Source organism: Micromys minutus, assembly GCF_963924665.1.
Source record: "Micromys minutus genome assembly, chromosome: X".
Lineage (NCBI taxonomy): Eukaryota > Metazoa > Chordata > Mammalia > Rodentia > Muridae > Micromys > Micromys minutus.
This window is the reverse complement of record NC_137970.1, coordinates 127,833,257-127,847,326: the sequence shown is the minus strand read 5'-3', so window position 1 is coordinate 127,847,326 and position 14,070 is coordinate 127,833,257. Positions and strand designations below refer to the sequence as shown.

The 14,070-nt window shown below is 36.0% G+C and overlaps 1 protein-coding gene across 2 annotated transcripts in view; it reads right to left on the bottom strand.

Moving 5' to 3' along the window:
• Positions 1–572: 572 nt before the first annotated feature.
• Positions 573–14,070, bottom strand: part of BRCC3 (BRCA1/BRCA2-containing complex subunit 3) — a 39,946-nt gene continuing 26,448 nt past the window's right edge. The window contains exons 8-11 of one of the 2 annotated variants that reach the window (XM_080910871.1): positions 7,336–7,467; positions 6,586–6,629; positions 4,526–4,704; positions 573–3,065 (exon numbers count right to left, since the gene is read on the bottom strand). In XM_080910871.1, the coding sequence (XP_080766997.1) occupies positions 4,553–4,704; positions 6,586–6,629; positions 7,336–7,467 (328 nt within the window). In that variant the 3' untranslated portion in view covers positions 573–3,065; positions 4,526–4,552. Of the gene's footprint in view, positions 3,066–3,101; positions 4,705–6,585; positions 6,630–7,335; positions 7,468–14,070 lie in introns of those variants that run through there. The other variant, XM_080910870.1, reaches the window with a different exon arrangement.

Here is a 14,070-nt window from a genome sequence, read left to right as displayed (position 1 = left end):
GTGGTTTAGGTATGAGTATAATTGTGGCTTCAAACAATGAGTTAGGAAGTGTTCCTTCTGTTTCTATTTTGTGAAATAGTTTGAAGAGTATTGGTATTAGGTCTTCCTTGAAGGTCTGATAGAAATCTGCACTGAACCTATCTGGTCATGGATTTTTTTGTTGTTGTTGTTTGGGAGGGTTTTGATGACTGCTTCTATTTCTTTAGGTGTTATGGGACTGTTTAGATGGTTTATCTGGTCCTGATCAAACTTTGGTACTTCGTATCTGTCTAGAAAAATGTCTATTTCATCCAGATTTTCCCGTTTTGTCAAGTAAAAGCTTTTGTAGTAGGATCTGATGATTTCTTAAATTTCCTCAGTTTCTGTTGTTATGTCTTCCCTTTTATTTATTCTAAATTGCTAAGCAAATGGATGGAACTAGAAACTATCATCCTGTGTGAGATAACCAAGTCACAAAAGAATACACATGGTATGAACTCGCTGATAAGCAGATACTAGCCCAAAAAGCTCTAAATACCCAAGAAACAATTTACAGAACCCGTGAAGCTCAAAAAAAAAAAAAAAAAAAAAAAAAGGAAGGCTAGAAGGTGCTAGAAGGTGAATGCCTCAAGTCCTTCTTAGAAGGGAGAACAAAAGCAAAATACTTGTGGAGGGAAATAAAGGAACAAATAGAGCAGCAGCATTTGAAAAAAAGTTCATCCAGAGACTTCCTCACCTGGGGATCCATCCCATATGCAGCCACCAAAGCCAAGCACTATTGCTGATGCCAAGAAGTGCTTACTGGCAGGAACCAGATATGGATGCCTCCTCAGAGGCTCTGCCAGAGTTATACAGATACAGTGGAGGATGTTTACAGCTAATCATTGGTCTGAACATAGGAACCCCAATGAAGGAGCTAGAGAAAGGACTGAAGGAGCTGAAAGGGTTTGCAACCTCATGGGAAGAACAACATTATCAACCAACCAAACCCTTCAGAACTCCCATGGACTAAAACACCAATCATTGAACACACATGGAGAGACTCATGGCTCTAGTTGCATATGTAGCAGAGGATAGTATTGTCTGGCATCAATGGGAGAAGAGGCCTTTGGTGCAGTGAAAGTGTGTTTTCCCAGTGTAGGGGAGCACTGAGGTGGAAAGGGTGATCGGGGAAGAGAGCACCTTCATTGCAACAAGTGGAGGGGGGGCGACTGGAGTGGGAGGGAGGAGATAACATTTGAAATGTAAATATAATGATAATAATAATAATGATGATGATGATGATGATGATGAAAGTGAAGCACAGGCTTCTGTTCATAGTTGGCCTATAAGAGTTCTGTCCAACATGTACTTTATCTTATGGTAACTAGTGGGATTTCAATGCATGCTATCAAACCTCTAAAAGAATTGAGTACTGACAAAAAATATTCATATAGTGTTATGCCAAAATGCCTTTAAAAATCTATATATGTATCCCTCTTTTTTTAAAATAAAGTTGTAAGAGAGGGAAATAAAGAATATTCAAATCATTTTTATACCCATCCCCATGTTTTCTTTTTATCACCTATCCTCCTCACACTTTTTTCCTGAAGCAAGGTCTTGCACTGTAGCCCAAGAAGCTGGGAACTATATAGCTCAGAATGATTCTAATTGTAATTTTTCTGCCTCAGCCTTCTAAGCACTGGGATTGCAGGCATGAGGCACTACATAGGGCTCATCCATAATTCTAATTATTTCATTTGCATAAGTGAAATCTTACTTCCTACTCACTTCTAGATTTGTACATTTATTAATATGTATTATATAAACAGAAATAGACTTATATATTAAACACTAAATTCAAGGTACAAAACTATTATCAGTCTAATTTCTTTTATGTCACACTATATTAAGAATATATATGTTACACAATGTCTATTCCCTGACTGTGGAAATCATTAATACTGACATTTAAACAATGCTCTAGAAATGCAACCATATATTAAGTGATCTTTTAAGACTAACATTTTCATTTACTATAATAGCCCAAGGATCAACATATCAGCAGTATGTTTCTACTACATAGTAGTATTCCATAGTAAGAATGGTTTGTTTGGCCATTTACTCACTGTAGAATATTTAGGTTATTGTTTCTAATTTGCAGGTATCACAGATAAAGCTGCCAAGAAAAAATTCAGAAAAGTATTTGTGCCAAGAGCCTATGAATGGGTGGGTCAGGTTAAGTGTATATTTAACTTTTAAAAAATTACCAAACTCAGCCTGGAGAGATGGCTCAGCAGTTAAGAACACTGACTGCTCTTCCAGAGGTCCTGAGATCAACTCCCAACAACCACATGGTGGCTCACAACCATCTGTAATGGGATCTGATGTGCTCATACATAAATCTTTTTTTAAAAAATTTCCAAACTCTTCTACCCAGTAGCTGCATTTTTACATTCCTGTCATTGGTATATGAAAAGTCTAGCTTGCATCCTCAACAGTATTTGGTATTTTCACTATTTTTTTTTCCATAACAGTCCTGATAAGTATATGCCATTCCCTGTGGTTCAATATATATTCACACAATTACTTGCCATCTGTGTATCCTCTGTAGCAACAACGTGTATGTCTCTTTTCATTTTCTACTGGTACCATTTATTTTTGAGTTTTCAGCATCTTTTTTTCTATATCTACTTTGTTTTCTTGTGAAATTGTGCTTTTGAGTTGAATATTAAATACTTAACTCCTGAAAATTTTTCTTGACTAATTTTTTGTAAGTTTTCCATATTAGATTTAAATCCATGATACACTTGAAGGTACTTATAGAATGTATTTTGTTGGCTTGTGGAGGTTCAATTTGTTGAAATGACTGTCTTTTCTTCCTTGAATCACATCTGGAACTTTTCAAAATTAGTTAAGCATATTATTGTGGGTTTATTACTGAATTTTCTTCCCTGCTGCATTGATTCTTCTGCAAATATCATAGTATCTTGATTACTGTAGTTTAATAATAAGTCTTGAAGTTATATAATATAGGCCCTCCAATTTTACCTTTTGTAAAATTGATTTTTGTTTAATAAATTTTATGCCAGTTATTTTCATCTGCCCTATAAAAAGAAAATGAATGAATAATAATTGTGACAGAAGAAAATTAAAGAAAATACAACGTTTACATTCCATATGCCCTAAGAATAATTGTTTTCAAACGTAAGTATGCCTCAGAATCAGCTAAGCATGTTACGTAGATTTTTAGATTCTTGCCTCAAAGATTGAGTTGGAACTCTTATAAGCAATTCTGATGAAAGAGGTTCTGGGATACTGAAAAACAATAATCTAGGGAAAAATAAGGAGACAAGCCAAAATCCCAAATATCACTGTGGTTGGTACTGTTACTATCTATTTTCTTTCTTTTCACTTCTTTTTCCAATTCCCACTTTAGTTCCCAGTATACAACAGGCTCAACTCTTTTTATGAAGACACATTTAGAATTAGTGGCTACATATGAAAATACTATGACCATCACAGTTTTAAAAGCATGATTTCTATTACAACCTGAATCCTAATGTTTCTAAAAAACTGTGGTCATATTATAATTATATTCTTAGGATCAGTAACACTTTGCTTTAGACTCAAATAAGCTAGAACTCACTTGTTTGTTTAAAAGAGCATGCACCCAGATTCAAATTTAGGTATATCATAATACATATTTAGAGATTAAGAAGGAATTCATGATGCATGATTCTAAGTGAGTATAATCAATGGAGGTGAGTGCTGATGAGCTAGGTGCATGTTTTTCCATTAACTCTATAACTTAGGATTCACTTGGTTAGCAGAAAAATCAGCCTATAAAATAGAAATACCAAGTGCTATTCTTTCTTTATAATATTATACAGGATGGCTATTTCTGAAAATAAAACGCAGACTTCAAATTCTAAGAAGTTTATGTTACTGTTACACATCTTTAGCCCCACCATTTGGGAAACGCAGGAAAGTAGATTTCTGTGAGTTCCAAACCAGTTAGGCTATATGATAAGATACTGTCTCAAAAAGAAGTTTATGCTGGATATTTTCATTGAGAATAAACATTTAATGCCAGGCATAGTAGGTAGCACATGCCTTTAATTCCAGCACTACAGAGTCAGAGGCAGGTAGATCTCTGTGAGTTTGAGGACAGCTTAGTAAGGCAATTTAGTGAGGTATACACAATCAGTTCCAGGATAGCTCGGGATACACACTGACACTCTAGCTTAATATGTATAATATTTAAAACTTAAACTAAACCTTTCCTACATTTTATTCAGATATTCCTCGCAAATGCACCTCCTACGCCCCTTACAGAATACCTTTCATATTATGCTTAAGTCATCTTGCATGCTTTCTTTTTAAAGCAGTTAAAGATAGGAGAATTCTATAAGCTCTGAGAAAATTTTAAGAAAATGTCTTCTGTTTTTTTATACATCAAACTATTTGTTGGGATACAAAAAGTGCTGCTGTATTACTTGCATATATAGGAGTTGTATATAGTTTTGGACCATATTCAGCACACAAACTGAAAAAATATTACCACATTTTTTGTTGTTGTTGTTTTCCTGCTTTATTCTAGGGAAGACAGCTCCTCCATAAGCGCTTCCTTTTCTTGTTGCAACTCCTGCAAATGCTGCTGGTTTTGCTCCAATCTGTCCTCCAACCACTGCAGTAGAGGCCCACTGACTGCTGACATCTGACTGCACAAATTCTTGGTAAATACTTTAATAAAAAAGAAAAAAAAACAGATGAGATAACTGGGAAAATACTATCCACTGGGATGTTCCTACTATAACAGTGCCTCCGTTGTGGACATATATAAAAGGGCTTGGGGGAACAAGTTTCTAAAGTACAATAAATAGGACTGGTAAATAATTTTTCAGTAGTCAACTGGGGGTAGGAGTGGGGGAGAGAAGAGCTGAGCAAAGCAGACACCTATTCTGAAGCCCTTGATCCATAAGCTAAATAGAAATAAATGTATGTAAAAACATAAAATTAAATTTTAGAAAAGGAGAAAGACGGTTAGATCTTCATTTCTTCAAGTTAAAGGGCTAAGACGGCACTCTCTCCAGTAGGACTTTATTGTCTCCTTAAATGGAAACAAAATTAAATCCATGAAAGTTAAGCTTGTATCTTTTGTTCAGCACTATAGCCTTGTGCCTAGAAGGCTATCTAGCAGGGAATAGGTACTTGAAGTATTGTTTGTTTGGTTGGTTGGTTTGTTTTGGATGAAAAAAGAATGGATGATATTTAGTGTCTAACCTAGCTTTTACTAATTTGAAATTTTTGAATAAATATAAATTCTTTCATATACCTGTGTCTAAGCTGTCCAGGTCCACTGATCTGTTTATCTACTTTTGACCTATTAGTATATTTTTAAATAATTGTGATTTTAGAGAACAGTTGTTTGCCATATATTATCAATTTTAATTCATTGTCATGTTTTATCCAGGTAGAAATGATGGAATATACCAAGCCAAGATTCCTTTCTTTTCTTCCCAAAGCAGTTTCCTACCAATTGTATCAGAAATCTTTCAATTGGTTGTTGTGTTACATGTGTTTAAACCAAGCAATCATGAGGCAGAGGCAGGCAGATCTCTATAAATTTGAGAACAATGTGGTCTACATAGTGAGTTCCAGGTAGCAAAGACTACATAGGGAGACCCTGACTCAAAATTAATTAATTAAATAATTAAGTAATTAATTAATTAAAAAGAAAATAAAGTGTTCCACTCTTTCTCATCTTTCTTATTTTATCCATGTTTTGTTGTTGTTATTATTTATTTTAATGTAACTTATTTTTAAAAGTCAGGGTTTCACTCAGTAGCCAAATTTTATACTGGATCTCTCTCTCTCTCTCTCTCTCTCTCTCTCTCTCTCTCTCTCTCTCTCTCTATATATATATATATATATATATATATATATATATATATATATATTTATAGACTAGGCTACCCTCAAATTTATAGCAATCCTCCTGCTTCTGATTCTCAAGTGCTCACACTACAGACATGCAATACCACACCCAGTTCAGTCATTAAATAGAAAAATCCGGGTTAGCTGGATAGTAGGTATAGGTGGAAATATATATACGCTGAAAAAATTAACTTGGTATATATACCATGCTCAGGTTTTTGCCCCTTAGACTTGCCCAGGAATTCCTTCTCTATTTATTCACATGAAAAACGTCCTGTCTGGTGTATTCCCTTTTCTATACCTGTATTATCTCTTCTAGTTCTTACTGGAATAGGCTGGTGGTGAAATAAATTCATAAAGGCACATTGCTAAAATTTATGGAAGTTATTGAGCATCCATAATATAGAAATATATGGAAACTAAGATTCCCTAGGAGGTAGTGTGGAAGCATATAACAGGACACCACTGAGCTAGTCTATAAAAAGGATTTTCTAGTTTTCTTTCTGTCTTATCATATAGCCACAATTATAGTTTTTAAGGGTCTATAGGTTTCCAAGGAAATATAAGGAGCAATATTAGTTACAGTTCTTAGAAAGGAAACTCTAAGATAAACTGGAATTGCTTCATAGAAAAATGAATATGGCAGAGATCACTTCATATACTCCAGAAAAGAAAAAATAATCTTACCTGAGCCATTATGGATCTTAGTCACTGAGTCCAGATGTGTAAGGCTAAAGGGATAAAGTACTTGAGGTTAGCAATGAAGCAAAAATAAAGGTGTATAACAAAATCATAACCTACATCAGACATCTGCCCATTAGATTAGATGAATATAGTGATTTGAGTTCCCACCTTGTTCATTTTAAATTTATTTGGGGATATGGTTTTATTGAAAAATTAAATATGAGTCAGTGACATGACTATATAATTACTATTTCTTACTGGAGGTCTTGATACACTATGAATTTAATACACAAGGCCCAGTACTTGACAATGGGTATACTAGGATGTGATTTACTTTATTTTCACAACCAAAAAAGGAAATGTTTTGTCTTGAAGGATTCAAAATATCAGAGGCAAGATAGCAATGTTAAAGAGATCATTATAATAAAGTGTGAGAAACATGATTTGAAGCTGCTGTGAAGCTCTCTCCCAGTCAAGTAGAAAGAAAAGGGACTCATGGGCTGGAGAGATGGCTCAGCAGTTAAGAACACTGCTCTTCCAGAGGTCCTGAGTTCAATTTCCAGCAACCACATGGTGGCTCACAACCATCTGTAATGGTATCTAATGCCCTCTTCTGGTGTGTCTGAAGATAGTGACAGTATACATACATAAAACAAACAAATATTAAAAAAAAAGAAAAGGGACTCAGAAACTGAACTGTTAAAGATGAAGAGTCTTCGCTAAATTGACAAGAGAAATAATAAAAGCTGCTACCTATGAATCCTTCTATATGCATCCTGTTCTTCCTGGCACAGGATCTTTGGCAACTCTACTGCAGACTCAAGGCATACTTTCCCAATAGTGATATGAGGTACAATATGGATTGGGATTTCAATTCTCTCATACCTGTAAGACAAACAGTTTAGGTCATATTTTATCATTTAATTATAATAAGTTCTTTATACTTTAACTGTGACTTTGGACTATAAAGTGCTTCAAAAATTAATCATTACTACAATTTATTAAGTTACTCAATTTGTAAGTGGAGAGAGTTTCAAATTAGGCTTTTCTAGAGAGCAAATTAGAAGTCTATTTGTACACTCAATATTCTCTAGTCCCGGTTCCTCAGAAAATTGGACATAGTACTGCCTGAGGACCTAGCTATTCCACTCCTGGGCATATACCTCAAAGTAGCTCCAACATCTAACAAGGACACATCCTCAACAATGTTCATATGTTCATAGCAGCCTCATTTATAATAGCCAGAAGCTGGAAAGAACCCAGATGTCCTTCAACAGAGGAACAGATACAGAAATTGTGGTATATTTACACAATGGAGTACTACTCAGCTATTAAAAGCAATGACTTCATGAAATTCCTAGGCAAATGGAACCTGAAGCGATGTAACCCAATCACAAAAGTGCACTCATGGTAATGTACTCACTTATAAGCAGATACTAGCTTCTCCCCAACCCCCCCAAAAGATTGGAACACCCAAGAAACCATCCACAGATATTATGGAGTTCAAAAAGAAGGAAGACCAAAATGTGGATGCCCCAGTCCTTCTTAGAAGGGAGAACAAAGGTACAAGGATTGAAGAAAAGATCTACAGAGACTGCCTCACCTGGAGGACCACCCCATATGTAGCCACCAAACCAAAGCACTATTGCTGATACCAAAAAGTGCTTACTGACAGGAACCATATATAAATGCCTCCTCAGAGGCTCTGCCAGAGTCATATAGATACAGGAGAGAATGTTTGCAGCTAACCATCAGACTGAACACGGGGACCCTAATGAAGGAGCTAAAGAAAGGACTGAAAGAGCTGAAAGGTTTGCAACCTCATGGGAAGAACAACATTATTAACCAGCCAAGGCACTATGGTGGAGAGGGTGATTGGGAGAGGGAGCACCTTCATGGAAGCAAGTTGAGAAGGAAGAGGGAAGGGAGTGGGGGGGGAAGGGTATAACATTTGAAATGTAAATACAGAGAATATCCAATAAAATTGAAAAAAAAAGAAAGAAAAAATATTCTCTAGCCCCTTAGAGAATTTGAATCCATTTCTGTAAATTTAAGAGAAACCTTTGGGAACTCACTGTCAGTATGGTCAGCTATCCAGATGAAAGAAACAATTAACTAATATTAGTCAGTAAGTTGCCCGGAAGCTGAATAAATTGATTCCAATGAAGATTCTTCAGTGACTCCAGATTCATATTGTAGATGGAATTATTCACAAAAAATACTAGCACCTCTCAATTTTTAGTCTCTTCTGTGGATTAAACTAGGTAAGATATTATACATACCTCCATTTCATGCTAGAGAGAAAGACACAGACAGGCTTGTTCTAAGTCCAATCAAAAACCTGAATGTATTTCTCACTCTTAATATACTTAAACTCTACATAACAGTGGGTCAGTGGAGGATCCAGGATGGGGAGCCTTGATAATTAAGAATGTAAGACAGACTTCTGTGTTTCTGGATTCATCATTAATAATAATCACTGTGTTTTATTCCTAAATGTCTTCTGCAAAGGTCACTATTGTATTTTGTTTCACGAACAATTCCCTGATTATGTGAATATGGAGAAGTGAAGGATAGTTGTAATTCTTTGTCATGTATGTTTCATCTCTATGATGATATGGGAACTAAAGACACTTTGGTGGGTATGATTAAGAAGTAGAGAACTAGATCTTATTCAGCTTTATCCCCATGTACCCATGGCTTTCACAATGTATAGGGTCCCCATCCTGGGAGGTAATAAAGGGACAAATAGAGGAGCGGGGATTAAAGAAAAGCTCATCCAGAGATTGCCTCACTTGGGGATTTATCCCATATGCAGCCACTAAACCCACGCACTATTGCTGATGTCAAGAAGTGCTTACTGCCAGAGCCATACTGATACAGATGAGGATGCTTGCAGCTAACCATCAGACTGAACACTAGGACCCTAATGAAGAAGATAAAGGACTGAAGGTGCTGAAAGGTCTAAAACCCCATGGGAAGAACAACATTATCAACAAAACAAATGTTCCACAGCTTCCGGGGACTAAAATACCATCCAATGAGTACACATGGAGAAACCAATGGATCCAGTTGCATTTGTATCAGAGGATAGCATTGTCTGGTATCAATGGGAGGAAAGACCTTTGGTCCAGCAAAGGCTTTTTTTTTCCAGTGTAGGGGAATGCCAAGGCACTGAGGTGGGAGAAGTTGGTTGGGAGGGAGCACCTTAATGGAGGCAAGGGGGGGATTGAGTGGGGGTAAAGGGAATAACATTTAAAATGTAAATACAGAGAATATCCAATAAAAAAGGAAAAAAGGGGGGGAATGGAGATGTGGCTCAGTTGATAATAGTGCAAGCTTAATTTTCAGTGCTGCATAAACCAGGAGTGGTAGCATATGCCAGTAACCCCAGCACATGGGGAGGTTTACACAGAAAGATGAAAGAATGAATTATCTGTTAATCCTATATAAAATGATATTTCCTCCTCACACTTCTGTAATATAAAGACATCTTTCCCAGACCCCTCAACTCTACTGAGCTCAGTGTAGAAGCCAGTCTGGTTGGGAATTAAACATTTGATATTTTTTGATATTTATTCTGTCACTTCCAACAAAAAACTGAGATCAGAACTAACATTTGATTCAGTTAGTCCCATTATCATTTATCTAACAAATACATAAGAAATCACTTTTAGTCTGAAATATAACATGGCTCTTAAGTACCTATCTTCCAGGACTGGGTTCTGCATATTCAAAAATACTAAGTATTCTAGGCTAACATAATATACCTTTAGCACATAGTATTATAAAGGATTCCTTTTAAAGTTGTGTGTGTGTGTGTGTGTGTGTGTGTGTGTGTGTGTGTGTACTTGTTCAGAGATCAGAAAACAACTTATACTAGTTGGTTTTATCCTTCTACCACATGGAGTGTGTGTGTGTGTGTGTGTGTGTGTGTGTGTGTACTTGTTCAGAGATCAGAAGCCAACTTACACTAGTTGGTTTTATCCATTTACCACATGGATCCCAGAAATCAAACTCAAGATGCTAGGCTTATCAAGTGCCTTTAACCACTGAGCCATCTCATTGGCACAGGGATTCCTTTTTTTTTCTAATTGGCATTATAATTTGAATATATTTTATATCCTAGTTTTTACTACCAAATTAAAATATAGTCCTTCTCTTCTCCTTTCTCTTTTCTAAGAGTTTTACTCTATCGCCCAAGCTACATCAAACTTTTGGCAATACTTTTGCCTTGGCCTCCCACATGCTGAAATTTTAAGTATGAACCACTGCATTCAGCTCAGTATGGTTAACTTCTAATTTTAAAAGTATCAATAACAAAAATAGGTTAATAAATAATAAAAAGGTTAAAGTACTTGCTTTGGTAGCACATATACTAAATAATACAGAAAAGATTAGCCTGGCCGCAGCACACACAAACTTGTGAAGCATTCCATATATATATATATATTTAAGTTAAAATAAAGTTGTGATTATGGAATGCCAGAGTCACTACAATTTATGAAACACTGCTAGGTACAACATGAAAATATGGTAAATATTTGATCAATTAACTCTCACAACAGGCATTCAATATCATCTTCATTTTATCTTATTTTTTACTGTTAAAGATTTTTCATTTTATGTGTCTTGAGTGTTTTGCCTGAATGTGTGTCTGTAGGTAGGTGTTGGGAACTGAACCTAGATACTCTACAAGAGCAGCAAGTGCTCTTAAATACTGATTGATCCACTTTTCCAAACGACTACTTTTCTTTCACATATACAAAATCAGATGTTCAGCTGGTCATGGTGACACACACCTTTAATCCCAGCACTTGGGAGGTGAAGGTGGGCAGATTTCTGTAAGTTTGAGGCAAGCCTGGTCTACCTATTAAGTTTCAGGGCAGCCAGGGGTTATAGAAGAGACCCTGTCTCAAAATAAGATCAGATATTTAGAAAAAAGCACTAACTTTGCTAGTTCACAGCCTCAGTGGTAAATTAAAAGTCAAAGTCAGATTGTTGGACTTCAGAGTATAAGTTCTAAATGCTACACCACATTCATAAATTTTAAGCCAGGCTTTTATATGTAATCTCAACATTCAGGAAGCAGGATCAGGAGGGCTACCATAAGTTTGAGGCCATCTTGAGCAGGATCAGGAAAGCCACCATAATTTTGAGGCCAGCCTGGCCCACACAGTAAGCCCTGGTTTTAAACAAGAAAATACATTGCACTTCAGAAAGCCTAGAACTGGGAGTCTCATTCCATCAGTAATACAGAACAGCAACCCAAACTGACCATTACTTAAAGCAAAATTAAACGAAAACTGACAATCCTGCTATCACTAATTTATACCTTAAAATAAAATATTTGTTTTTAAATAATTTCTGTCTTCTACTGTCATTCATGTTTTCACAGATTTTTGAGCTGTTATATGGTCAAACCTGTCAATCTTTTACCACAACCATTTCCTTGCTAAAATAATACTGAGAAAACCTACCAGCAATTCACATGTTCTTCAGTTCTCCACTTAAAGTCATTTAAATTTGTTGGACACAGCCAGTTAAAATGAAAACTTTCATCTTCAGCTCACTTTCAAAAGACTATAAGTAGATAAACACTTATACTTTCTAATGTTTTGTTTTTTAAAAAGTCAAAATGGGGGGGGGGGAACAACACCAATTTTCCATGAAACATTTGAAACGTTCTTCCATTGACCTAAAACAAATAGCCAGAATAATCTTAGAATAAAATTTCAGTAGTTCTTGTCTACCAATGCGTTCTTTGTTGGGTCAAGTCACTACAAAATATTGTTACCTATCCCAAATTCACTAAAGGGGTATTTGAAATTCCCTGTAGCTTTTTTTTTTTTTTTTTACTGGAAGAGTCTCCAGGCATTTATTGTTCATCACATCTCATATTCAGAATCAACTGCATTCACTTCTCTGTCTTTGCAACTAGAATCAAACAAGGGGCACAGAAGAAACTGGGCAAACCTGTCTAGTGCTCCTTCTGAGTGTTCATGGAAAGCATCAAAATAGTAACTGGTATTCTCTTCACTAGAAAAGACATTTTGACTTCCATCACGTTCACTGAGAAATTGACTATATTTGTTTTCTTCAGGATATTTATCAAACAGCATATGTCCACAAATGTGACATAAGGCAGGAATATTTTGGAATCTGGCAATGAATCTCTATGCACAAGTGCTGCTGCTGACTTGTCTGTGGTAGGGTCATTAATCAGAAGCACTTTGATACCACTGGCCAATTCTAATCCATGATATTCTTGACAATATTAGTCTTCTATACTCTGGATAGCAGGAATATCCATTTTGCTATAGATGCATCTCCCCAGATCATTATTATTATACTAACTATTTTATTATCATAGACCATCATCATTATGCTATCTATAAATCTATAGTAATATTGTAGAATGATGTTATTATATAACAAAGTGGGTTAAGCCTATCACTGGATGAGAAGGAAAGGTAGGTGGAAAAAAGTCTAGGAAAGCAGAAGAGGAGAAAGGAGAGATCTGGGAGGAGGCAACATGAAAGCAGACATGGCTGTTTCTTTCAGCACATCTCAATATGAATAAGGTTGTTATAAATGTTTTTATAAGGAATAGAATTATGCAAGATCATTTGACTTATCTATGTGGGCAAATTATACTATACCAATTGGATCAGAGTATTTTGATGTGTTCTTTAATGTGACAACTCGATTAGAGTTCAAAGTGTAGTGGCGGAATGCACAAAGCCAGCCACAGAGTTGGGAAGAGTGTGTATGCAAGGCTTGGCAACAACATGCCAAGGGGAAGTAAGTAAAAGTAACACATCAAGGGGGTGAAGTGGACTGAGGCACTTTGGTCAAAAGAAGCTTGTGTCTGTGAGTACTTAGAGGCAGTATGGAGCCCCTAAGATACAGATACCCCACAGTGCCATGTGGTCCTATGGGAGCCAGCACTAAATCGGGATAAAAGCTTATCATATTTTATATTTACCACAACCTAATATAAACTACTTTATTACTATAATATTGGTAATTCATGTGTCTTGTTTCTTTTCTCTAAAAGACAATCCCACTTGTACCCTGTCTGACCTAGAACTCACTATATAGTCCAAGCTGGCATGAACTCACAGAGATCTGCCTAATTCTACCTTCTAGTGCACCACCATACCTGGCCCTCTCATCTTTTTATTGATAATTTGTCTTTATTGTTTTTTGACTTTTTGAGGCAGGATTTCTTATATCCCAGGCTAGCATTGAACATGCTTCACAGCCAGGGTAATCTTGATTTCTGATTCTTCTGCCTCCCCCTGCCAAATACTATTAGATTATAGTCATTTACCACCAAATCCAGTATCAAGACTTGTTTGAGAAAGAGTTTGGCAATGATGTCACAGTGTATTCGAACCTGGACCAGAACTCATTATGTAACTGAGATTTTCTTTGAACTTGTTGCAATCCTCCAGTCTCAGCCACCTGAGTGCTTGGATCACA